Source organism: Cheilinus undulatus, linkage group 17 (assembly GCF_018320785.1).
Source record: "Cheilinus undulatus linkage group 17, ASM1832078v1, whole genome shotgun sequence".
Taxonomy (NCBI): Eukaryota; Metazoa; Chordata; class Actinopteri; order Labriformes; family Labridae; genus Cheilinus; species Cheilinus undulatus.
The window spans coordinates 11160654-11186219 of record NC_054881.1 but is presented as its reverse complement, the minus strand read 5'-3'; the positions used below and the strand labels follow the sequence as shown (position 1 = coordinate 11186219).

General features: G+C 39.8%; 1 protein-coding gene across 1 annotated transcript in view; it reads left to right on the top strand.

Moving 5' to 3' along the window:
• The window catches only part of nup214 (nucleoporin 214), a 53021-nt gene extending 27854 nt beyond the window's left edge, over window positions 1-25167 (top strand). The window contains exons 15-33 of the mRNA XM_041811120.1: window positions 2486-2569; window positions 2934-3083; window positions 4874-5032; window positions 5130-5233; window positions 5317-5490; window positions 6749-6837; window positions 6927-7013; window positions 7381-7692; window positions 9642-9809; window positions 10124-10232; window positions 14750-14813; window positions 17100-17169; window positions 17404-17485; window positions 19019-19071; window positions 19157-20692; window positions 24411-24478; window positions 24573-24750; window positions 24863-25015; window positions 25163-25167. Coding sequence (XP_041667054.1) covers window positions 2486-2569; window positions 2934-3083; window positions 4874-5032; window positions 5130-5233; window positions 5317-5490; window positions 6749-6837; window positions 6927-7013; window positions 7381-7692; window positions 9642-9809; window positions 10124-10232; window positions 14750-14813; window positions 17100-17169; window positions 17404-17485; window positions 19019-19071; window positions 19157-20692; window positions 24411-24478; window positions 24573-24750; window positions 24863-25015; window positions 25163-25167 — 3645 coding nt within the window. The remainder of the gene's footprint in view (window positions 1-2485; window positions 2570-2933; window positions 3084-4873; window positions 5033-5129; window positions 5234-5316; window positions 5491-6748; window positions 6838-6926; window positions 7014-7380; window positions 7693-9641; window positions 9810-10123; window positions 10233-14749; window positions 14814-17099; window positions 17170-17403; window positions 17486-19018; window positions 19072-19156; window positions 20693-24410; window positions 24479-24572; window positions 24751-24862; window positions 25016-25162) is intronic.
• Window positions 25168-25566: the final 399 nt, after the last annotated feature.

The window sequence follows — 25566 nt, the reverse complement described above, 5'->3', positions numbered from 1 at the left end:
TTTTTTCCATTTTTGTGAGCTTTTGTGAAAGTTGCCTCAGTTTCCTGTTCTTAGCTGTTAAGAATTGCACCCCGGTGTGGTCTTCTGTGCTCAGAGATGCTCTTCTGCACACCTTGGCTGTGACCAGAGGTTATTTCAGCTTTAACCAGTCTGGTTATGCTTCTCTGACCTCTGCCATTAACAAGGCATTTCTGTTCAGAGAACTGATGTTTACTGGATATTTTTTTTCCTTTTTGGACTGTTCTTTTTAAATCCTAGAGATGATTGTGAATGAAAATCCCTGTAGATAAGCAGTTTGTGAAATACTCAGACCAGCCTCTCTGACACCAATAATCATGGCTCATTCAAACACAATTCAATCACCTTTCCTCATAAGTCTTAAACTTAATTTAACCCTTAGAGGTCCACTGGCTATTTTGCCATTTCGTTAATTTTCTTTTGACAAAATAAACCATTTAGAAAATGTCTACCATGCTCATGATTGGTATAATCTTTCTCGGTACTACCTCAACTTTAAAAAATGAAAACTATAAGTTACTGTTTTAGATATAGGGCCTCCAAAAAACACAAAACCCCTCAAAAATGGATTTTCAAAAATTGTTATTTAAAACAATATATTGTTATTTTTAAAAAGAAATTACAATATGCTGAAATTATGAAAAAAAATACCAGTGACAGTCCTGCTCAGCATGGTCCACTGTCCCCTATGTGTAACATTAATTTTTATCTCAAATTAAAATGATCATATTTCCTGTTTTACTTAGCCTATGATATCAAACAAAAACTGAAAGAAAGCTTAAAGATCATGCTTTCCACCTGAAGTGATTGCAATGCAAAATGTGGTTTTGTTTTCATGCTGTCATGTGACAAAAGTAGCACATGATGAGATCATGCTGGCGTGATCGTGGACCCCTAAGAGTTGTGCCTACAGTTTAACAGGTATACTTTAAAAAGTGATCAGTGATTGTAATTTCCCTCTGTGCGTTGCAGGCGACTATAGTTTATGAGCAATAAATTGTTTAAGTGTTCAGAATTTGACCAACTGCTTTGTAAAACTGGACTAGTAGTTAAACATTTACAAAAAACAACGAAAAAAATGAATTAAAAAAACTATATATATATTAGTCATATTATCCCTGTATCACCAGAGAGCTTAAAGGGGACATATTTTACCCCTTCAAGACAAGTTTATATTGGTCTCAGAGGTTCCCAAAATAAGCCTGTGAAGTCTGTTGCTGAAAAAAACACTCCAGTATAGGATTTTCACATGTCTAAAAACCCTTAAGTTTCAGCCCTGCTCAGAACGAGCTGTTTCTGTGGCTTTAAATGTTACTGAGCTGTCTGGCTCCACCCCCTGACTCTGACCCTCACTGGAAATGGATGTGACTTAATGGATGTGCCTCTCCTGATGCCAGCTGAAAGGAGGATCAGCAGAGGGGGGCGGAACTTTCCTCCAAGCGGGGAGGGCCAGCCGAACCTAGGGGCGGGGCTAACTTCCCACATGACATCATGAGGGGAAAATCTGAGAACAGCTTGTTTTAGCAGACGTTTTCTGAAAGATGAAGAAAGAGAAGGGGGGGTACGAGACTGTATGAGTGGTATATGAAATGTTGTAAGTGTCTACTGTGTTGTTGTTTTTTTTTTGTTTTTTTTTTTTCTTTTCTTTTGTCTTGATGTATAAATGTATAAATGTTTTATGTTACGACACCACAATGGAAGAATGTAGATTGTGTTATATTGTTATGTTATGTTATGGTATGTTATGTTATTGTACTGTTAAAAAAAAAAAAAAAAAAAAAAAGGCTATGTACCCTGTGGTGGCAAGCATGAAAATTAATAAAAAGTAGTTGTATAAAAAAAAAAAAAAGAAGAAGAAAGAGAAGGGGGGAGGGAATGGATTTTTTATGCTAGTTGAGGGGATATCGGACAGGCCAGGGGCACATATTTTTGTTAGAAAAGCCTTAAAAGGGATTTTTGCATAATATGTGACCTTTAAATGATGTTTAAGCACTTAAAGGGAAACACCCAAAACCAAAAGACATCCACCACAGCAATTCAACTTAAAATCTAGTTCATAAGGGTAGCAGTAAAAAGAGTAAAACGCAGATAATCAGCAATTAGCCCAGCACTTAGATAATCAGTTAACAAAAGCAGCACGGTAGCTTTACACAGCACAGGCAGTTAACTTTGACCATAACAAAATATTTCCAGGGTAAAATAACAAGATAGTTAAAAAGCAGCATTAACTTGGGCTAAATTATGAATGAAACTGAGTAACTGCTTTAGAACTCTGCATGGTGTGGTTGCCGCTAGCAACAGTAAAGCAACTGTTTACTGAAACCAACAGCTAATCACAGGTAAAAAGATTTAGTGTTGGAAAGATCTTTATTTTTTATGTAAACTTTAAAAGTTTAAGTCTTTTTTTTTCTTTTGCTGTCCTAGTAGCTTACAGTTGTTGATGTAACTTCATCTCTTCTCGGTACAGGCAGCTGTAAGCGTGAAGGCTCTGGAGAAACAGCTACAACAGAAGAAAGACTCCGATCCAATTATGACTGGTATACTGGAGGAGGTGAGACATGCAAACCAGTCAGGTGTTAACTGGTGAACTTGTGAAAAAAAATTTCATAGGAGCGGACGATGCTTCAAGTACAGATGCTCACATTCAAGACTCTTGATTGTAAATAGATGCACAGCTTATGCATATTTGTTCATGATGCTTCTTAACTTGATGGTGCAGCCCAGTTTAGAAAATCCTCAGTTAAAAGCTTGCTGCTGTTCAAGTTCTAGGCTAGCAGGGATTTATGATAGCTGCTGTCATTTAGGCCTTGTTTCTAGTAGTCAGATCACACATTATGTGGAAATTTTGTCAAAACAAGACTGGACAGTTTCCTCTAAAACTTTTGTGACTAAACATGTCTGTGCTTTGTCATCAGATTGCACATTTCCAGAAGGAATTAGACGACCTGAAGGCAAGGAGTTCAAGAGCCGACTTCAAGGTGGGAAGCAATGACGAGATGAAGGAGTTAAGGAAGGAGTCAGAGGATCTCCATATTTTCACGCTGGAGATAAAGGAAACTACAGAGGTATGGCCATGGATCACATATTTATTTTGTTCTCTAACCCCAATTCAAAGGGACAGAGAGAGAGAGAGAGAGAGAGAGAGAGTCGATGGGAAAAGAGCGGCATGCTACGCTGTCAGTCTGAGCTTAGATTAGTTTAATTTGTTGCTTGAAGACAATCACATCAGCCAGGAACATTCAGCTTTAACTCCTGTCTGTCCTTCTTTGTTTTTTTTTTCTTTTTGTCATGAGCTAAAGAAATGTTAATCCTGTAATGGAATAATGTGATTCTCAGCAGGTGCACAGTTAGTGGCTGTAGATCAATAAGGGAAAAGTGGTGATAAAACCTTGAGAAGTTTTCTGATTTTTACCTGTTGAGAATTGAATCGCTCCCCTCCACATGTAGCGCTCTCTCTCTCTCTCTCTCTCTTTCCCACAGAATAGGCTTGAAAAGCATACAATTTAGGCTTGGCCATAGATTAAAAGCCAGTTACAAGATGTGGTTTCTTTTCTAAATAAAATGCTGGTGCTTTGCATCTGACTTCTCACTGTCTGCTCTGTCTGGCTGGACAGCAAAGGAGACTCTGGAAGTTAGTGCTAAATCAACACTCCTGGTGTCAATTTCCCTGCAGTAATCTCTGTAGTGCACATTCTGTACAGGGAAAGTTAAGAAAGCTTGAGGTTTCTGTATTAGATCGTATTTGCAACAGACGCACTGAATGGGCTAACACTGGCAAACAGCGGTGTTAAGGTTTAAATGTGACCCCATTTACAAGTGACTTTCAACTGGACGAGATGCTGAAAATAGAGTACTTATGTGTGCTTTTTTGTGTAGTCTGATGAGTATATTTTGACATTTAAATGAAACAAAAAGAGTATTTGTGTGGACAGCTGCATAGGCATCACTGATCTCTGCCTTTTTATGGAGAAACACCTCTTTCAGTCTGCCTCTTAGAAGTCTCTCAGTTTGTCAAATGAGCTGAGATACCTCACAGAGTCACTGACATTTAAGTTGAGAAGGCTGGTTTCTTTGTAGCTCCCAAATACAGCTTAATTGTCAGCTGAAATGCATTGCAGCCTACTGCCAGCACTGGCACTTCTGCCGTCCACTGTAGTGACGTCATGATAGTGGCATGTCTACAAATGGTCTGTAAAGTCATTGTGTGTCAAATCTTTTTAACTGAAGTCATGAATTTTGTCTATTTAGAGTTGTTGTAGTTCAGGCCTGTGTCCATAGACAGGACTTTTTTATTTGCAGCTCCCACACCCTCAGTTTGAGAGCACACCAGTATTTATTGTTATGTTACAATAATTACTTCTGCTTTCCTCTAAAGTATCTGTTTATTTTTTTGAGATAGCCCTTTTAGCTTAATATTGTCCTTTCTTTATGAAATATCACTAAGGAAGCATGGGGAGAATTGCATTAGCAGCAACTGTAGAACTGGGAATTGTTCTCTTGAAAAGACAAGTCGGATTAGTTTTCTCCTCTACTATTGTTGCTGACAGACCTTTTATCAAAAGTGACATGGACAAGTGCACAGTGTTCCACAAGTTACAGCGATTTTTTATCTTTTATCTTTTATCTAGAGTACTGTGACAAAATATCATGTAGAAGGGTGTGTTGTGTCAAGGACACTGAAAATGCTTGACCACAGTGGTTTTATTTTGGAAATGAGCACAAGCTCAAAAAGGGTCTTCTGAAATTGGTATTTCACACCCTAATAGGTCTTTGGAATTTTCCATACCACATAGATTTGTATTTACAGGTCATCTCCTTATTTAAGTGTTGAATGCTTTGGTTATCATCTCCCTAGTCTCTCCATGGGGACATCGGTACCCTGAAGACCACCTTACTGGAAGGGTTTGCTGGGGCAGAAGAAGCCAAAGCTCAGAGTGAGCTGAGCAAAGACAGAAACTACAGACAGCTGCTTTACAAAAAACCTCTGGACCCACGCAGTGAAGAGCAGCTGAAGGTGAAAACAGGATGGATGTTTGCATGAAAAGATACTAAATCTAAAGTCTGCTCATAGAATTTTCTACATTTATTTTGATTTCTGTTCTTTATTTCAGGAGATCCGCAGGCTGTACCAGTATGTCATGTTTGCTGTGGAAGATGTCAACGACGTGCTGGATGTGGAGTGGGAGAAACACCTGGAGAAGAAGAAAAAGCAGAAGTAGGCACACACTTTGAATATTTGATACTGAGAAGATACTGTGTTTGGTCTCATTTGTTATGAAATTATTCTCTTTTTCACAGACACATGGTGGTGCCAGGGCGAGAGGGTCTGTTCACCACACTCTCCAACAACCTGTACATCATCAACCAGCAGAAGAACAGATTGGAGCAGCTGGTGAAGGAACTCACTTCACTGCGTCTGTATAACAAGACCACTGCTCCAACAATAGACAGCAGCTCTGCTACAACTGCAGGGTAAGAGCAGAAACCCATGCGGAAATCACAGGGATAAATTAGTTTTGTGTTATGTAGACTCTGCTTGAGTTGTCAGCTGTAATCCTACTAAAACTCAAGTATTGTTTTTATTATGCAATTATTTTACCGTCACATGATTTTGTTGCTTCTGCCATGGGTGACTACATTATAAAGTTATAAAGTTCATGTTTGCTGCAAAGGATCTGTGGTTTCATTTAAAATTTTGCAGCTTTTCACCTGAAAAGTAAACTTTTCCTTGTCAGTGCCACTGTTGTAGCTCTTTGGCCCACTGACCTCCTGTTGACCTTTTGCTTGTGCCGCAGGACGAAATAAGAAAAGGGATTAACAAATACATCATTCCATAACAATTTTGATGCCTTTCATTTGGGATGACGAGGGGTCGCATTGGGGTGGCAGGGTACCAAAATGAAGTATCGATATCTGTGTTGTAATTCAGTCCGGTAGGTATCAGATGTGTTGGTACTGGTACCATATCTGTACAAAATTTTGATACTCATCCCTGGCACTGAAAATGGATCTGCAGTGTATCTCCAATGAAGCAGAACAGAGTGGCGCTTCTGGGACGTACCAGAGCGGGACTGGAGAAGGAGTTATTTGCTCTGGGTCACAGCAAAACTGTTGTATGTGGAAATTGGAGGTTTAAATTCAAGATAAAGAATCGTGACAAAATCCAGATCGTGATCCTGCCTAAAAAGTTTTGATATTTTTACCCTTACTAGGGATTTAAAAAATTCAGGGTCACTAAGTTTTTCAGATTAAATTAAGTCTGCTGATGTTTCAAGCAAAAGTTGCACATAACCTTTTCTCCCAACTCAGTTCAGACTTTGGGAACAACAAATTGCCCCACATTAAACAAATGAAAGTTGTGTGCTCATCATTCAAAATTAAAAGAGAGGAAAGCTAGACTGGAATTTACCCAGAATGGCCTTATAAATGAAGACAAACCAATGCACAAGACGGATGGAGTTTGAGATCAGAAAACTATCATTTCCACAGTCTGAGAAGACAAAGCTTGTACTTAGTGAAGCAGCCTTTAAAAAACCCAAACCCTCATTTATTCTCTAAAACACATTAAGGTTTCCCACATTATCAGTGCTGTCAAGATTATAGTCACATTTACCTAACAAAAAGAGCGACCACATAAATTCAGTCACTAAACAAAAACAGAAACAGCTCCATAAAAATGTGGGTTTTTTTGTTGTTGTTTTTTTTACTTGGTTTCTGTGTTTTATGACAGTATGGAAAGTGAGCTGGAGAGTTTGAGGGATGCACTCCTGAAGGCCAAGCTCGACAGCACCTCTCCTAAGACCAAATCCAAATCTCCAGGTACCAATTTTGGCAGATGTCTTTAAAACAATTAAAGAAGATTATGTGCTCTTAATCTCTACATGCATTTACTGTAAATCTTTCTACAGCCGTCAAGATCTCCCCGGTGAAACAGTCTCAGCTGCGTAACTTTCTCTCAAAGGGTCAGATGCCTCCTGTGCGCTCAACTGCTCCAGGTAAACACAGACCTGCTCTGACTTTTTCAGTAGTACCACTGATATTAGAAAGTGGAACCTTGATTTTACTTTTCTTCTTCTGAGGTATATCTGGATTAAAAACTACAAGTTTTGAAGGTATTAAACTTTTAAGAACTCGGTGAGGTAAAGGTAAATTGTGATGAAAAAGAAAAGTCATTTTCAGCTGACATTTAAGCCTGTTAAGCTGTCTAAACATTTCAGTGTGTCTTATTTTTTTTACCACAATAGTTCTACTCTAAAAATCTAACCAGAGATCTGAAGATCATCATTATTAAGATCAGTTTCACGTATTTTTAACTGCAGATTCCCTTAACCAGGCTAATCCATGTTCTTTAACTCTCTCTAGCCAACCTGTCCCGGTCTGCCTTCCTGTCTCCTAAATATTACGAGGACTTGGACGACGTGAGCTCTACGTCTTCCCTGTCCCAGTCCCTGGAGCCTCACCCTGCTCACCTGGAGCTGGAGGAGGAGGAGGAGCTACAGTCAGAACCGTTTCCTCTACCTGTCCTCCCTCCAGCTTTAACCACACCTCGCCACCCAACAGTCGTGAGGACCCCGTCTATCCAGCCGGGCTTTGGGGCCATACAGTCGACCCCTTTAACCAAACTTCACTCAGTTCAGGGCGTGGGCTTTGGACTCAGCCCTATAGCCAGCCCTGGTGAGTGAATGATTCAAAGTTTGAATAAAAGATGAGTTATTGATTAAAATTGTTAGCATATTTTTTTGGCATTCAGAGCCTTTAGATGCTTTTAAATGTAAAATATGAGAATGACTGCAGGTAATTAACACAAGTAAACAAGCTATTGTAGTGTCTGAAATCACCCACTACTTACTATATAGTGCAGTGTCAGAGGAATTCGCCATTTTTTTGTGTTCTCCAAATTGAGAATTATTAGACGCCTGTAGTGAACTGATCCATGCTTCAACAGCAGTGCACAGGCAGGGGTCCCTAAAGCCAGGCATACACTGTGCAATGTCAAGCTGACTCTACGACAGCCGTGGCAGAATGTCAACTCATACTGACGCACAACCGTCGCACTCGGTTTACGTGCTCACACTATACTGCCTGACCTAAGGGCTCACACTTGTACAACTTAAAAAAGGCTTACATACTGAGGATGAAGAGTTTCCTCTCATATTCTCTCTCTCTCACTCTCTTTCTCTCTATCCCACACACAAACAGCATCACCATCCGTGTCAGCTGCAGGTCCACGGGTAGGAATATTTCCTGCTCGTTTATTTCCTTTATTATAGTAGGGCTGTTGGGGCATCAGAAAGTCATTCCAGCTGTTGTCATGGTAATTTAGGATGTTGTCTGACAGCTTACAAAGGAAAAATGCCCTATAGTTGAGGATTCTGCTTATGTTTCTACTCTGATTGTGGGAGCGTCTGGAATCACACGACAGGTACATATACATGTCAGGAATTCATCCAACCAGGGGGCAGCTGCTTGGGCTGAGATCAGGTCTTTGTTGGCCATCCCCCTGTACACAGCACGACAAATGGCGCCTGATCGGACTTCCAAGTGAGTCATGGGACTCTAAGTTCATGGCTGAATCAGATTAAATTCGGTTTACAGCTGGCCACACACTACATTATTTTAAGTCTGGTTTGAGGCCAGATTGTGGGGATGTATCCTGAGTGGAGGCTCATTGTCTGAAAAATCCCCAAGTTTGTGATGTCAGCACGATTATTTTACTCCTCCAAATCGCGTATTAGCCTCCTAGACCTTGAATTGTAAATATCAATACATCTGATATTAACAGTTCAGGTTGTAATGCCTCCGACAAAAAAATCAACCAATAAGAGCAATCAGACTGTTCTGTACTTTCACTGCTCACAAACATAAACACAACTTTACCTCTATACCAGCCAGGATTTCATCCATATTCTTTTCCTTGTTTTATGATTTTTGCTGTAATTTAGTCTCATCTCCATCATGGAATAAAAGGTAGACCGCTAACATTTTGCTGGTGGCTAGGTGTTGTGGTTTAAAAAAGTGACGGTGTTAAAAAAAAGATGTTGGAAAGTTCCCCAATGCAAGGTCCTTTTGTTTAAGCCGCATTAAAGAATATCTTATTAATATTTGATCTGTAAATTTAGAGGACACTTATGGTTTTAACATCTGTAAAAAGGACATAAACAACAGCCATGGTCACTTTTTAAACTGTCACAAGAGGCAATATGTCGGTCCTTGATACAGAGAAATCATCTGGTATCTCTAGGTAGTCAGTGTCCTGATATGACCACAACATGCTGAAATGTATGCATGCAGAGATCTTCAGTAGTTCAGACAGCGGGTGTCTTTAAAAAGTAACTTAAAATGTTTGCCCGCTGTAGCTTTGTCCATTTAGTTTGAGCATTAATCCACTGAGCTGACAGAGAGTCTGGGTCAGCCCATAACTAAGAGTTTGCTTGTCACTGTAAGACAGTTTACCATCTTCTGATAAATTATTAATATATTTGTGGAAGGTGTCCTGATGGTCCTTAACTTTCTGATGTGAATTGCGCTAACTTTCTGCCACCAGTCAGGCAAAAAAAAAAAAAAAAAAAAAAAAAAAAAAGATATATAATGTGATTTGAGACAGCTGTGTTTGGATGTTTCAGTTCCATCCAATAAGATCAACCTGAGTGGGGCAGATAGCACCGCTCTGGCCACAAAGACGGTAAAACATGGAGCCCCACCAACAGAGAGGAACATCCCCGTCACCATCCCGGCCCAGCAGGCGGCTGCCACAGCTGCTCTCCGCAGACAGATGGCCAATCAGAAACCAGGTAGGGACACTGCCATTGTTTACTTTTAAATAGGAGTGGAGATGAATTGAGTTATTAGGAGAAACTGAGAGCATGCGGGGCTGTTTGTTTAATATTGTGGTGCTGTGACCACTATGAATCAGCAGGGGGAGACAGACTTCCACTCACAAACTTGGAACTCATTCACTCAGCTGAAAGTTTCACTTTCATTCAAAGTTAGGCTTGAATTACTATAGAAACTGTGCATTCATTTTAAAGTTGTTTTCAATATAAACATTCTTTGTGACTGTGCAGCCATGTCTGTTTTACTCACATGAGCATTTTTGTGTTTCCAGCTGTCATCAGCACATCCTTGACAGAGTCCACATTGAAGACAGTCCCTCAGGTGGTCAACGTCCAGGAACTCAAGGATAAGGGGTCTCCTGTTGTTTCCAACATCCTCAGGTAAAAATCAATCAGTGTTTTTTTTGTGCCATTAAGATTCTTCAAGTAGGAGGTTTCATTTTCATTTTAATTTGAAATTTGCAGATGAATTTCAGATATAACATGGACATGATTAAAGATTTTTTTTTCCATAAATGGAGCATGAATTATATGGAGTCCAGTCAGTAATGGTTCTTTGGGCTGTTAGTGGGTGTATGTCTGCTTTTGCCTGTGGTAGAGAGGGTAAGGATGGGTATTTTCAGCCAGTTACAGTCATATTTAATTGTCATGGAACAGATTTAAATTATCAACAAAAATGCATAAGGTAACCTGTAAAAGTGTGTCCTGACAGTATGCAACACAAGCAAGCATAAGCTACAAAATTAGCTTGATTATGTTGTTTCCTGTGACAATATCCTAACTCCCTGTAAGCAATGCAGTGTGATGTGACACGCCGTTTTTACCCCACAGACCTGTTTCTGTTTTCCTTTCTGTTGCATGAACAAAAAACAAGGGGTGAGGGATATTTATAAGGTTAAACAAAGTGTTTTCCCAAAAAAAAGTGTTCTCTTTCCTCACTCATTAAGCCTGTTTGTTTAAACGTTAGACAGTGGTGCGTTTGTAATAGCCATCTCTATGATTCACATGCTGTGCTCTGGTTTTTAAACAGAGGCAAAACTATTCAGCTCTTTGCTGCCAGAGGCTCGTCAAAGCATGGCACTGTTGCTTCTCTGCTTTCAAAGCAAAAATGCTCAAAGTCATTTATACATGGGGAAACTGAAGTTCATAGGCCAAGGAATTAGATACCTAAAGGCCAGTTCAGATCAAAGATTCGCGACGTGACAAGATGGTTTTAGAGTGTCGCTGGCGAGAGTCGCAGCAGTCTGAACCGAGCGTTGCAGCTCGCATGAAGCCGTCTGATGGAGTCGCCAGTGAAGTCGCAGAGAGCGGGTTTAAGAACACAGCAAGCAGAGAAATGTGAAAAGGGAACTATAAATCTCGTTTTGAAAGGCTATAGGCTATGCGCCTATTTCGTCAGATGTTCTACTATTAATTTTAAAAATATCTCTTTTCTCATCGATCCTCCCGATAATCACTTGTTATCATCATGCAGCAGGCCAGCGAAAATTTCACGGCACATATAAACTCTAAAATGCCTTTCGAGCTCAGTCTTTTTATAACAAAGATATCCGCTGAAAATAATTAATGTTCTAGTGACATACTCAGCTCCTACAGTCTTGAATTTCTCATGGATTATCCAGTAAAGCGCAGCGTTTCCTACTTATGAGCACAGCTCATAAGTAGCCAAAAAAGGAGAACCTTTTCTAAACAATCTTTCTATTTAAATTTTTCACATCTATCTGCTTCTTTGAAATATTAGGCAAACATCGATCTTTTAATGATTTAACACCAGAACTTCAGCCTACCAAACTCCGGTCTCCTACATCAGCTGCACATGCAGGCCAAACAGCTGATGGAGGAGAGTTTTCAGACAGAGATTCACGTGTGAAAACTTAAAAAAATATATAGGCCTATACAGTCATTTCAGAGGAGCAGATCAACTCGTCTCATCGCGAATCTTTGGTCTGAATTGGCCTTAAGAGTTATGGGCTTACCTTCATACCTAAGAAAAGCTAAGCCATCCCCAAGGACCCACTTGGAACAATTAAACATGAATTTTGATAGTTTTCACTGACAAAATCTCAACATATTAGGCCTACATAAACTTTTTCTTGATGCACAATTAATGTTTAAACTGTCTGTTATTACAACAGTCTAATAGGGTTACTCTAGAAAAAAACAGTAATAAACATTTTTTTTTTTTGTAAATTTCAGACTTTGCTTTCTTGTAAATACACAACTTTATATACCCAAAATGTTCCCCAAAATTTTGACTTTTTTGCTTATAGATGAACAGATTCATTCTTTTTGCCATCATTAAGTTTGCCTTGATTACTTTTGTTTCACCATGGTTTTATTGGAAGCGACCCAAGACCCACCAGAGTTCGTGTGAGCTTTCACACCACTCCAAACGAACAGGACTATCCAGGAAAACAGACCAGAGTTTGTTTAAAGCGGAACAAACAGCTATGGTGTGAATGCGCCCTAAGTTCCAACCTCATCCCATTGCAAATCTTTGTCTGGACTGGGCTTTATGACAGCTATAATGTGGTTGAAACCAAAAGATTGTTGCTCTTTCTACTATAAATTGGCACAAATCTGCATGTCTAAGATGAGACAATGCTCCATTCTCCCCCTGAACAAGTTAAGCTCTTCTTAGGGCACAGATAGGCTAGCCATGAATGCTGCCATTTAGGGAAAAATTGCCTCATTTATATGCAAATTTGCCCACTTGGAAAAAATAATGAATTCAGTAACACTGACAATAAAAGCAGCATGCAGTCAGAAAGAAACCGTACCATCTAGAAAATGTTGGTAGTGAATGTGCTGCAGTATGCAGAGATGTGACGCTCAAACTTTCTGGTGATCAGAAAAAGAATTTCCCCTCTGTCCCACATAAAAATAAATGATTTGTAAATAAGGTCTGTCAATGTAACTTTGACATAAGTATTATTGATTAACTAGAGGTTAAATTAGTCTGGGGCTGTTGGTCAGTCCACACTTCATCCGCCTGTGTGGAGACAGTCTGGAGCTGCTACGCATTATACGCAGTAAGAGTGTTGCTCCTTTTAGGGAGAAGCTGGGATTTAATGGGTGAATTTTTCATGGGTGGCATTTACCTTAAGGGAACACATTATCATTCCTTTTGCTGAACTCATTATTTTTTTATTCTGATCGTACTTAATAAATGGTCAGAAATTGTGTGAGTGGATGACACGCACTGCAGGAGTGAGAGGTAATGGTAATCCAGGGGGAGCTGGAAGGAGCAGGATTAAGAAAACTGTCCTATGCAGAGTTCTGGTTGGAGGATTTTAATCAATTTGGAGATTTTTCTCTAAAGAATAACTAAAGCAGAGGGTGTATGTTGATAAGGCGGTTGTTTACTCTTCCACTGGTGCTTTTCCTTGCAGTTTTTGTCATTTTTTGGGCAGACACTCCTGTTTTATCTCCATCTATTACTCAAAATTGGAAGCAGTCCTGCCATAGTTGTAGTTTATAGGCACTCATTGCTGTTACGTTGTAGCTTCAGATGACTTTCAAGTCAAAATACTCATCATTCCACTTTGAATTAGTTCATTGTGCCTCATTAAGTTGCCTTTTTATGTGTTTTTCCTGTTTAAAACTGACCATGTGATATAATACTCATGGCATTAAATTATGCCTACTTCCTCTGAGATCTATTTCTGAATCGGAGAGCAGACAGTCCGTCACTACGACTCCTCGAGGGCCCTGCTGTTTGTTTTCAGAGTGTCTCCTCTGTATAGATTTATCAGGTCAATGAATCCACCGATTCTGAGCCCATGCACACGACAGGAAGAGAGCATCAGCCTTTGAGGGCGTCTTACATCCTAGTTTGTTTCTTCAAGCCTGGCAGCTCTCACTTAAATCCCAGTTGATTTCTTTTAAATTAGTCGTACCTCTTTAGAAATTAAAATGTGTCCTTGTTTTCCCCTTTTCCTACTCCAGTGTTGTTAGATCCTGTTAAAACCAAAAGCTGTTGATTTTAAAGCAAGTTTCTCAGTAAAAGTAGCCAAAACCATGTGAACAGTCAAACTTGACTGCAGTGATCTGAGCCGCTTCATCTCTATTATTTTTTGTCTTTTATTTGATTTTTTATTAACTCCATGTTTTGCCCTGTCCTGTTTCTTGCAGCCTGCTCCTTCTGCTTCACTGGGTGCTGCTCTACTTTTGTGCTCGGTGTTTCAACATAACCCTGCTCAGGGCTTTTCCCAAATAAAACCTGCTTACAAAAACAAACAAGCAAAGAAAGGCATTGTGAGAGTAAGATGATTATGGAAGTGAGCTTTTCTCCAGTGACGCACTTAAATCTCTGTCAAACAATAATGGGTCAAACCTTTTTCAGAGCATTTCCAGATTGATAGTAAGAACTAATATATCCTTGTTCTTTGAATTAGATATAATTGCTCAATTCTCCAAAGATCATGTAATTCAACATAGTCATTTATTTTGACCTAATTCGTTTCTTTGTAGAAAAATTCATGCTAAAAATTTCTGCAAAAGTGCTACATAAACATTCACAGAGACAATTTCTTTTGTTTTTTGCATCTCATTTCACTTGAAATGGCAGTAATATGACTATTAAAATACAAACACCCTCCCTCTCTGCCTCGTATCACTCTACTAAGCACAGCTCACCAAACATAAACACCGACTGTTGCTGTCCCGGTCTCATCCCATTAACTAGTCAGCTTAAGAGAGAAGAAACTTAGACAGATAATCAATACACGTCCGAAAAAGTTAAAAAAGTAGGAAATGGTGTGTGTCACTTAATACCAACTGTAGCTTGAACACAAGCAAGCTTAAATCTCAGGTTATGTCACATTTGTTTCATGTCAGAAGAATTAAAAATTAAACACTTCTTTCTAACCCTTTTGCTTCTCTTTTGTTTTTTGCAGCTCGTCAGTAGCCGATCCAGCAGCTCAAGCGTTTGCTGCAGTCTCTGCTAACCACGCCAAACGAGTGAGTATCATAGGCACTCAGCAAGCTCACATTTAACTTTTACTTTCATTTCACCACACTGGTTGGTACTTTAGAGTTAAATCTAATGATAAAGTGACACTTTATCCTTCAGACAGTGGTAAGTACATTTTGTATGGCTTAGATAAAATTAAAGGCTTAAAGAATCACTCAGACATTTTTAGTATGATCATTCAGGGTTTGAACGGGAGCCTGAAATCCTTAAGAGTGCTTAGATTTGAATGTTTTTTCAAAGTTTGAAAAGTGGTTTGATTGTACTTAAAAACCTTAAAAGTGCTTGAGATCGTATACCTGTATACTTTTCATCATAAGACAGAGACGTAAACATAATCATAGGGTCTTTTACTTAAAATAATAATACAAGAACTGATCAAATACTTTCTGGGAAAACACTGTCTCTTAAGAGAATATCAGGCGATGACAAAGTTAACTCAATGTTTTAGTCATCAGTTATCAGGGGTTACTAGTTTCACATTATTATAATAATTTTTTTTATTAAAAATTATTCTATTTGTACGGGATGTTTAATTCTGACTTAGTTGGGTGTAGAGCTGAATGATTTGGGAAAATAATCGAATTGCAATTTTTTTTACCCAATATCGCATCATTATGCATTTTACAACAAAAACAAATAATAATTTGTTCTTCACTATAACCAGCACAAATATGATTAAACTAGGCAGAACATTTTTAAAAAATATATCTAGCTGTGATGATTTTTTTACTCATTTTGCAGATTTGATATGAACTAATATATTAAAGGGAACGATACTTTTTATATAATTCTCATTTTTAATAAGAAAAACATACAAAAATGAAAGAAATAGCATTTTTTGTACACTATTCTAAAAATATCGTACTAGAATGATTATATGATTTGTTGTGCATAACATCTCTGCTGCCAAAAAAAGTCCTAAACTGCTATTTTGACACAAATTTCAGGTTCAAGAAATATTGCACCTTCTGCGGTTTGAAAATTGCAGCAGGCCATATTGCGATTTAATCTAATTTGCGATTAATTGCCGAGCTCTAGTTGGGTGTCCTTACTTTGTCATCCATTTATAGAATGGTATTACAAAACAAACCTGTTTCACATGATAAGGAGGTGAAATAATTTTTAAGTTTATACAGTCATGTGCATAAGTTTTAGGCATGCAGGGTGCTAAGGATTCATGCACAGGGCCAAAACCCATGAGGAAAGGGGTGAGCAGCCAGAGTCAAACCCAGAACATTCTGACACGCTCATGCCGCAGTAAAACTCAATGGCATGTCTTTTGTCAGGGCCTTTTCTCCTCTGGTAAAGTGCACAGAGATTGCAGGTGATTTTCAGCCTTGTGGGACATCCAATGCACCACTAGGGGCTAGGGGCAACCCTACTACCTGCCTGGACAGTACCCTAAGCCGTTGGTTCCCAACCTGTTTTCTCTTGAGTCCCCCCTACGTCTGTCTAAGAAAAGTTGAGCCCCCCCAGGACAACAAGGAATAAAAATAGTTATACTCTGTGGCCAAAATGACCATAAACTTTGATGATTTTGTTGTGTTAATTTTAAACAACGTAGCCCTAAACATAGATTATTTTACCCAACAACCAACATATGAATTATTTATGAGTGTTATACCATGATTTCTGTTAATATGTGCAAGCCCCTCAAGCCCCCCCCCCAGAGATCTCGGACCCCGGGTTGGGATTCGAGGCCCTAAGCCATTGGTTTCCAACCTTTTTCCTCTGAAAGAGGCTTTCTGTCTTCTGACATCTGTGCAGGTCGGTCTTTGATTATCCATGATTATTTTTTCTTGAAACATCCATCCCTAGTTATTTTACACTTGCAAGGCATATGGGTTGATCGAAAGATACATGTAAATGTAATTTTTGTCGTTGCTGAGACTTCCAACTCAAACTGCCTGGTCTCAAAGTAAATTTAGTGCTGGGGTCCCTCTCCTTGTAACTTAAAAGAACATCCTACTTGTGAAAACTCACAGAGAGCCGACAGTTTTTATTAGAAGACACATCATTAACTGTACTGGTGAGAAATGTCCCAGCTTCCTCAGATGTTGATGTTACAAGTCACAGCTTAGCAGGGAACTCCTCACACACATCTTCATCACTCCTCAGGCTCAAGTTCAGTCTGACGGGAATAACCCCAACATACCGATCTTCAAACACATGTGCAACTACGTGGTGTGTTTCTTTGATTTATGAATATATGTAGATACGAAGTGTTTGTCTGTATTAAGAATTTAAAGATCTAATGGCCTGTGTGTTTGCAGAATCCTACACAAGGTATCCAGAAGATGTCCTCTGAAAGTACAACCACCCCACAGTCAGGCTTTGTGTTTGGTAAGCATTTATAATTCTGAACCATAACTGTGAAAAAACTTTGTATTCAGTTTATGCAGAGTGCTCTTTTTTATGCTTTTCAGAAAAATGAATTGTATTCACCATTTTCATAAGTCTCTTTTTTTCTTTTGCACCTTTTGCCTTGGTAAACTCACAAAGGTGTTTCAGAAATGCATTTAACATGCTCGTTTATTTGATAATAATTTAAATAACAACATAAAATCTGTCGTTCAGGTCAACCATCAAAAACTGATGTTTCTGCAGCTTCTTCTGCGATGGAGCAGAGCAGCAGCAAAGGTTTCTCTTTCTCATCTGGGTGAGTCTGGAAGCAGTCTGGAATATAAAGCACTAAAACGACTAAACTTTTACATACTGTTGCTATTTTCTTAATGTTATAATGTGACAAAAAAACATTTATTGTGAAAAATTTTTAAAACATGTACAGTCCTGTTATTATTTGGACAGAAACACATTTTTTATTGATTTGCCTCTATTTACCACCTCAGAGGATTTGATGGTTTCCCACTTTTTTTGGCAGCAAGTTAAACAACCCTGGCCTGTTTAGTACGGATAACGTCCCACCAACAATAGTGAACACATGGGTTAATTCAAAACTCTCAAAAAGTGGTTCTAGAACAGTTTCAGCATGGCGCTGTCAACATTAAAACTTGTCAGTATGTTGGTAATAGTTGTGTCTAGGTACTTATCCTTTTGAGAGGCCTTTTATATTTCTCGGTTAATCTGACTCTAGCTGCATTTCTATTACATTTTTTTGCAAAGTAAAAGCAATATCATATAATATATAATATAATATATAAATATCTGAAAAAGTACAATTGCACTTTGAAGTGAGTTTTGGGCATGAGCCTCGCAATCCTCGTAAAATCTTGTCACGCGAGACTCCGCTGCAAGGAAGCTGGACGTTCAAAACATGTTGCGTGTTGGTACGGTTATGATTACATCTACAGTGGTTGCCTTGACAGTTTTGAACAAAAGACAAAGGCAACGGATGATAGTTCAGAGGCAAAGTCCGTATGTATGGCAAAAGCCACGTATAAGGGTGTAAGTATGATGTTAAGAAAAGTCTTGTCTCTTTCTTTCCACACGTACCATGCAATGTTGTCTCGGAGTGACACCATACGTTACGTCCTTTGACTTGTAAATACGGATAAAATGTTTTCATTGCACTTTTGCAATATATTTCTATATCAAATGTCTGTAAAACCTCCTCATGAAAGCTTAAAAACTTTTTAGGGATATTTGAGAGGTTTTTCGAAATTCAGGTGTTTCCATTACCAGTTTTTTGTTGCGCTGTTTAGATTTTGTGCATTTCTAAGGGTAATGGAAACACAGCTTTTGCGAAATATTTTACATGATTGTCTTGCACTGTGTAGGTGCATACTAGGTGCATTTTGACATTATAGTTAATGGAATAGTGCTCAATTTTGATTCTTTCCTCGTCTTTCTCTAAGTCTAGTTTCTCTCAGATATAAGTTGCTTTGCACAAAAGCGTCTGCTAAATGACATTGCAACAATGTAGTTGATAAAATGCAATTATGATTTTTCTTTAACCAGATTTGAAAATATTTGTCTAGGAACATCACTTATTCCCACCCCAGTTTTTGTGTCAAAAACCATCTTTTTCTCTCTCTGCAAAGGCTTGAAATAGTAAATGGGCAGTCTAACATTCTTCATCCTAAATTGTGTATATGTGCTAAATAATTTGGTCTAAATGTATTAAACTTTCACTTCATCTGGCCCCTGATCTAACCACACATCGATAGGTTTCACATTACAGGAGCTAAAGATGCTCCCACTGTGCATACACTGACTCAATTTTCTTTCACAGATCTTCAGGCTTCAGTTTTGCTGCAGTAACACAGGGATCTGGGGCGTCACAAGGTAAAACAACACGTTTGGCATCAGACAGTAGAGGAATATATCCCAGCATGCATCATTTATAGTTTTTTATCTTATGTCTTCACAGGGAAGGATGTGAACAAATTCACCTTCGGTGGGAACGGTAAAATGATGTTTGGCCAGTCAGTAGAGGAGCCGTTCTCTCTCACCCCCAAGTCCACCTCCCCTGCTCTTGGCACTGCTTCACCCACCTTGTCTGCAAATACACAAGGAGAAAAACCCTCCTCTTCCACGCCTGCCCTCAGGGTTGATCCACAGCCTCCTAAGACAGCCGGAGGAGAGACTCTAGGCAGTTTTTCCGGTCTACGTGTCGGCCAAGGAGAAGAAGCTAAAGATGCATCCACAAAACCACCAGCTGCATCGTTTGCATTTGGAGAAACTGGACTGAGCACAAGTAAGGGAGCAGCACAGTTTAGCTTTGGTGCAGCTCTGCAAAAGTCTGTGGAAGATTCTACTGGAGTAGATTTATCTAAGGGGGCAACGTCGGGGAGTTTGTTCAAGCCTCCTGAATCAACCCCAAAGCCAGCCTTCGCTGTCCCTCAGCCCAGCTCCGCGGCTGCAGCTTTACCCACATCTTTCAGCAGTCTTCTGGCTGCTCCAACAGAGTCCACAGAGCAACCAAAGGCCACACCACCACCTTCAGAGCCCACGCCTCCACCTGAGAAAGAGCCTGATCCTGAACCAGCTGCTGAGCATGCAAGTCCGCCTGTATCAGCTGAGCCACCGGCAGATTCAGCCTCCACAGAAACCGCAGCAGCGACAGTTAAAGCGCCAACACCTGCACCAGCTGCATCCACCCCAGAGCTTCCCCCTTCTATCACCCCACCAGCTGAAGAAACCCCACCACCACCCCCTGCAAGTGTAACTCCACCAACAGAAGCTGCCGCAGAGACCACCGCGCCTGCTGATGCTCCTGCACCAACATCGACTGCTACTCCCACTGCTCCCTCTGCTCCCTCTGCAGCCGTCACTCAGGCAGCTCCAGCAGCATTTCAGGCACCCAGCTCTGAAAACCCAGGCTCCATTTTCACCCAGCCTGCACCCGCAATCACAGACAGCAGCACAGTGGAAGCCACACCAGTTATCAGCACAGCGGCCCCTGCAGCAGCCACTGCCACCCCTACAGTCGTTAGCAGTACAACAACGACTACAACTAGTTCTGTGTTCGGGCAACCTGCTGCAACCCCAGCTACTTCGGCCCCCGCAGCCCCTACAGCAACAGGATTTGGCTCTGCTGGGTTTGGCTCATCGACTGGAACTGGCTTTGGCAAATCTGTATTTGGCCAGGTGAGCAGCTTCGGTCAGCCCGCCAGCAACACGGGAACAGCCAGCGGCTTTTCTTTCGGCCAGTCTGCGTTTGGAACAACTTCTAACAGCGCCACTACAGGAGGTGGTCTTTTTGGAGCCCCCACAGCCACCAATGCCAGTTCATTCTCCTTTGGCACGAGCAGCGCCAACACAGCCAGCAGCACCGGGTCAGGGCTGTTTGGTCAGACCACAGCGCCAGCTTTTGGTTCAAGTTCTGGATTCGGGCAGGGGTCTGTGTTCGGGAGCAACACCACCACATCCTCGTCTTCAGGATTCAGCTTCGGACAGCCCTCAGGTGAGTGTCTGCAGCAGGTTTTTTTTAGGGATTTATATTAGGGCTTTTGCCTTTATTGTAAAGAAGACATGACAGTAGATAGCAAAGGAAATCTGAGAAAAAAGGACATAAAGGCAAGGAGCGCCAGGTCAGACATGAACCCATGCTACCGGCTTTGGAAGATTAGCTCTATCACCTAACCACTAGGGCATCTTTTCTTCAAGATGCATTTTCTTAATGATTGCTTAACCTTTATTGATGAAGTACGTAAAGAGTTTCCGCACGAAAGCTTTATTTTTCTGTTCAGAAATCTTGCATACCATTTCTTTGCAAAACACAAGTTGTGTAGCTACAGTAGCGTTCTCTCTAGAGCTGCATGATAGAGTGCAGTGTTTTTATTATTGCAATATGAGCCCTCACAATAAACAAAACACAGAAGCGTGAAATTATTGCAATAATAAGTCATCATGTTTCCATTTCACATTTTGGATGTAGGCATTGGTTTCTTAACCTTGTTTTCACACCATGTTGGTCCAGTCGGATGAAGTTCACGCTAGCTAACCGCTATCCTGAGATGAATTGTTACCAAATTTAATGATCCAGTTAGGGCTGTCAAGATAAATCACAATTAATGGCTATAAAACAAGATCCACAATTAGTGCCTTTGTGTTTTTATTCCCAGTTGATGCTTTATTGTCCCTTTTAGCACACTTTATTTGAGCCACTGCAGCAACTCGATGCATCCACAGTGATCTGATATTAGTCCACCACTTCTCCTTAATTTTAGCTTAAAAACTTACAGAGAGCTCAGTGGACAAGTCAAAAATCATCTAAACCTAGAGTTATTAATGCTTTACTCTTCACTGTCCCCCTGTTTTCTATTCAATCCATAACAAGTTCATTTATGTGGTTAAATTCTTGTTAAAGCAGGTCTGTAACCAAACAGGAAGTCTTGTTACCCTGAGTTTAAGGCACTGGAAAAATCCAGAATGACACAAAAATACAAAATACTGGAATTTTAAGATTTGATAACAAAGAATGGCCTTGATCTTGATTGACTACAGAAATTCTGAGATTCATCGCTTTTAAAAATATAAATCATTTGACAGCCCTTTTAGGAATAAAAACTTTAAGAGCTATTTTGACTTGAGTAGTGGTTCTCAACTGGTCAGGCATCAGGACCCACCTCCTCCTTAAGAGAAATCACAACCCAAATTAAGAAAAAAATTGTAATTTATTTCATTAATGTTGATTAATCAGTTGTCACTGGTTAATCAGTATTCTTGGCTACCATTACACCATGAAGACAAAAGAACACTTCAAAAAATGTTGATGTTTGTACCCTAAAAAGAAAAACTTAATGGACAAATAGATGGGACAAAACAAACACATTAGAAAAGCGCATCATCATGGAAAGATTTGCATGCATACATCTCACTTTACTCCATTTCCCCGCGATACCATGGATGTTTGGTAATTACCTTCGCCAAGGAGGTTATGTGATCGGCAGGGTTTGTTAGTTTGTTTGTTTGTTTGTTAGCAACACAACTCAAAAAGTTGTGGACGGATTTGGATGAAATTTTCAGGAAATGTCAGAAATGGCTTAAGGAATAACTGATTCAATTGTGGGAGTGAGCCGGATCACTGTCTGGATCCTGGAATTTTTTAAATGATTCCTTACTATTGGGAGATAGGGCTAATTGCAGAGGTCTGCGCTCTCCGAGTGCTTTTCTAGTTTCTCTAAGAATTTCCTTGTAATCTTAGGTAAACCAGCTTTATTTCCCAACAGAAGGGAGATAAATAGAAATAAGTAGAAATATTAAATTATTAAAATAATTTTACTGGTAATCAGGAAAACTTTTTAAAAAGTATGAAAATACTGTATGTCCATTTAGGGCTTCTGTAGATAGAGCTTTTTCACATATTTTTTTATCCCTGGCACACATTTGTGACCCAGTAGAAAGAGCTTTATGACCCACTTTTGGGTCCTAAGCCACCTGTTGAGAACCACTGCTCAAGAGCAACGTGTTGCAAGCACAGGTATTACACCACACATTGCAGAAGATGGGCATAGGAACTGTGACTTAGATACAGTTGCAAGAAAAAGTATGTGAACCCTTTGGGATTTCTTGGATTTCTGCATAAATTAGTCATAAAATGTGTTCTGATCTTCATCTAAGTCACAACAATAGACAAACACAGTCTGCTTAAACTAATACTGCACAAAAAATGATATATTTTCATGTTTTTATTGAACAAAACATGTAAACATTAACAGTGCAGGGTGGAAAAAGTATCTGATCAGGAGAGCCACATCCATGAAGCTTCAGAGCAAAAAGTCTCAGAGCAGTTATGTGTCAAATATGAGTCCTATCTGATTCTAAAGTTCTCTGTTTCACTGGCTGCTGCTCTACCCACTAAACCTGGCACACTTCATCGATTCAAATACATGAATTACATAATAAGATGAAAAAATATTGATTTGATATGAATAATATGTTAACATGGGGAATGTGACGTCTAAAATGAACACATCTGGCCTAAAGGTTGCATCTTAAGTTCACCCAGTGAATAGTTGTGAGATCCTTTGGATATTTTTAAAGGAGCAGACACCTACAGGTTTCTTTTTTTAAGAGTAATGAGCCATAAAAATTCAGTCAGCCAGACTTTATTTTCACCCAGGGTGGTGTTATCTAATCAGAACTACACAGCTATGTACAGTGGGTCGTATCTTGAAGCAAGCTTGAAATTCATGTCAGAATTACTATGATTTTTAAGAGTCACAGGAAAGAAAAAACATGAAAATTTGAACCTAGTGAGCCTGCACATGGTGTAGTCATTGTCAATATTCAGTACATCTCTGAAACCTAGAAAGAAGCTTCCTGCAGCATATGTAACAGTATCTTTTGTTGTTTGGACAAGGGAAGATGCTCTTAAAATTTCCCGATTGAGCTATAACCATAGCTCTACTTAAATGTGCATGCAAACAAAGTGACTGACACATCTCTTGGTTCAAAGGCCAGCAGCACGCTAAAGAGGAGACAAATGTGTGTGGCATATTTCCAGCCTGAGTGGGCGGGGGTGTGGCAGCCTGAGAAAGGAGGGTGGGATGAGGGGAGTTGTCCCATTCACAAAGATTCCCTGAATTCCTGAAGCATTTTGGGAATGTCTCAGACTCATCTGACAGCTGATGCTTATATATGAGCTCAGCAGTTTGAAGCAGCTCCACTATCCTGTCTACTAGGCCTACATGATGTGAAAAAGTGCAGCGTGCAATATCACAGCTGAATATTAAAATAATGATTTGCATGATCATTCAGTAGAATTTAAGGGTAAATGTGCACTTTAACTTACAGGTTTTGGCTTATTTTTTGTTTTTAATGACTAAGTTGATATCTGCGTTTGCAGCATGTTTCCCATAAATCCATTGAAAACCCTAAAATTAGGTTCATTATTCAGTATATTGGCTGAAATCAACTCTATAGTAGCTGATGGTGGGATAAACTTTATTATATTATACCCAGGCATCTTTCCAAAGGCAGAAATGCAGAGTGAGAAAGCATTGCTTTTTTTTTTTTGACTATTCTAATAAAGAATACTCATACCACTTTGACAGTAAAATTGCGATGTAGTAAAGCAGTTTAAAGTAAAGCAGAAACAAGCTAATTCTGTTTTGACACAAGGGAAAAAAGTAAGCTCTCAAGTGTTGACTGATTACTTTGTTTCCTTTATTTCACAGCTTTTGGCTGCTCTGCTGCCACTCCTGTGTTTGGCTCACAGCAAAGCAGTGGAAGTGTGTTTGGACAGGTATGATCTATTGTATTGATTTAGATACCTATAGATGTTACCGTCTCTCCCTGTCTTCTCCACACATCATATAACACAAACTTCCCTCTCTTAGCAGCAGCCATCATCAGGTGGGGGTCTGTTTGGTGCAGGCTCATCCAGTACATCGGGTACAACTGGAGGGGGAGGTTTCTTTGGAGGCCTGGGAGGCAAACCGAGTGAAGAGGCTGCAAACAAGAACCCGTTTGGCACCACTTCAGCCACCGGCGGGTTTGGACAGTCTACTCAGACAGGTGATATTAATTAGTAGTTTTCAATAAGTTTGGTAGCTTAGCCATCCTGCAAGCGGAATGGAAACTATACAGGAAAACAAACTTTAAATTTCTATGCCAACATCTCCTCCAGGTACCAACAGTCTGTTCGGGAATAGCGGCGCAAAGACCTTTGGATTTGGACAATCCTCTTTTGGCGAGCAGAAACCGAGTGGGACCTTCAGCACTGGTGCAGGGACTGTCGCATCGCAGGGATTTGGCTCCTTCTCTACTCCACAAAAACCAGGTACAGCCAGATATAATGGTAAAAGTTCTTAATAGCTCATCCTGAAAGTTCTCACAAAAGAAAGACGTGATTTTGCCCTAAGTTGAGATTCACTCATACATTTAACTGCTCCAGTTTTCACAAGATCTCAACTATTTCGTGTCCCAGGATAACAAGGCTGGTTTGCAATTGTAATAGCTTAAGTGTAATTTTTTTGCGTCGCAGTGCTTAGTTTTAGTACAAAACCAGTGCAGTTCAGTGTTTCAAGTGTTCAGCATCCTGTGCTCCAAAATGCCGTCAGCGTCAGGGACTGAGTGCACTGGCTGGGTGTGACGTTACATCTGACTTAAAGCTAGAAGACAACAAACTTTAGTTAGTAAATACCATAAGTTACACCCTAAAAGCTCTTTATAACTTATGCCTGGGTGTAACTTTAATGACTTGGTAGAATGAGGTGTATGTTTAAAGGTCAGACTCATTCGGTCCAATGTAAATAGAAAAAGCTCATAAGTGGTCTTAAAACAAAGAAAGAACAGGCTGTGGCAGCGTGGCTTGTTTACAGATTTATCAAT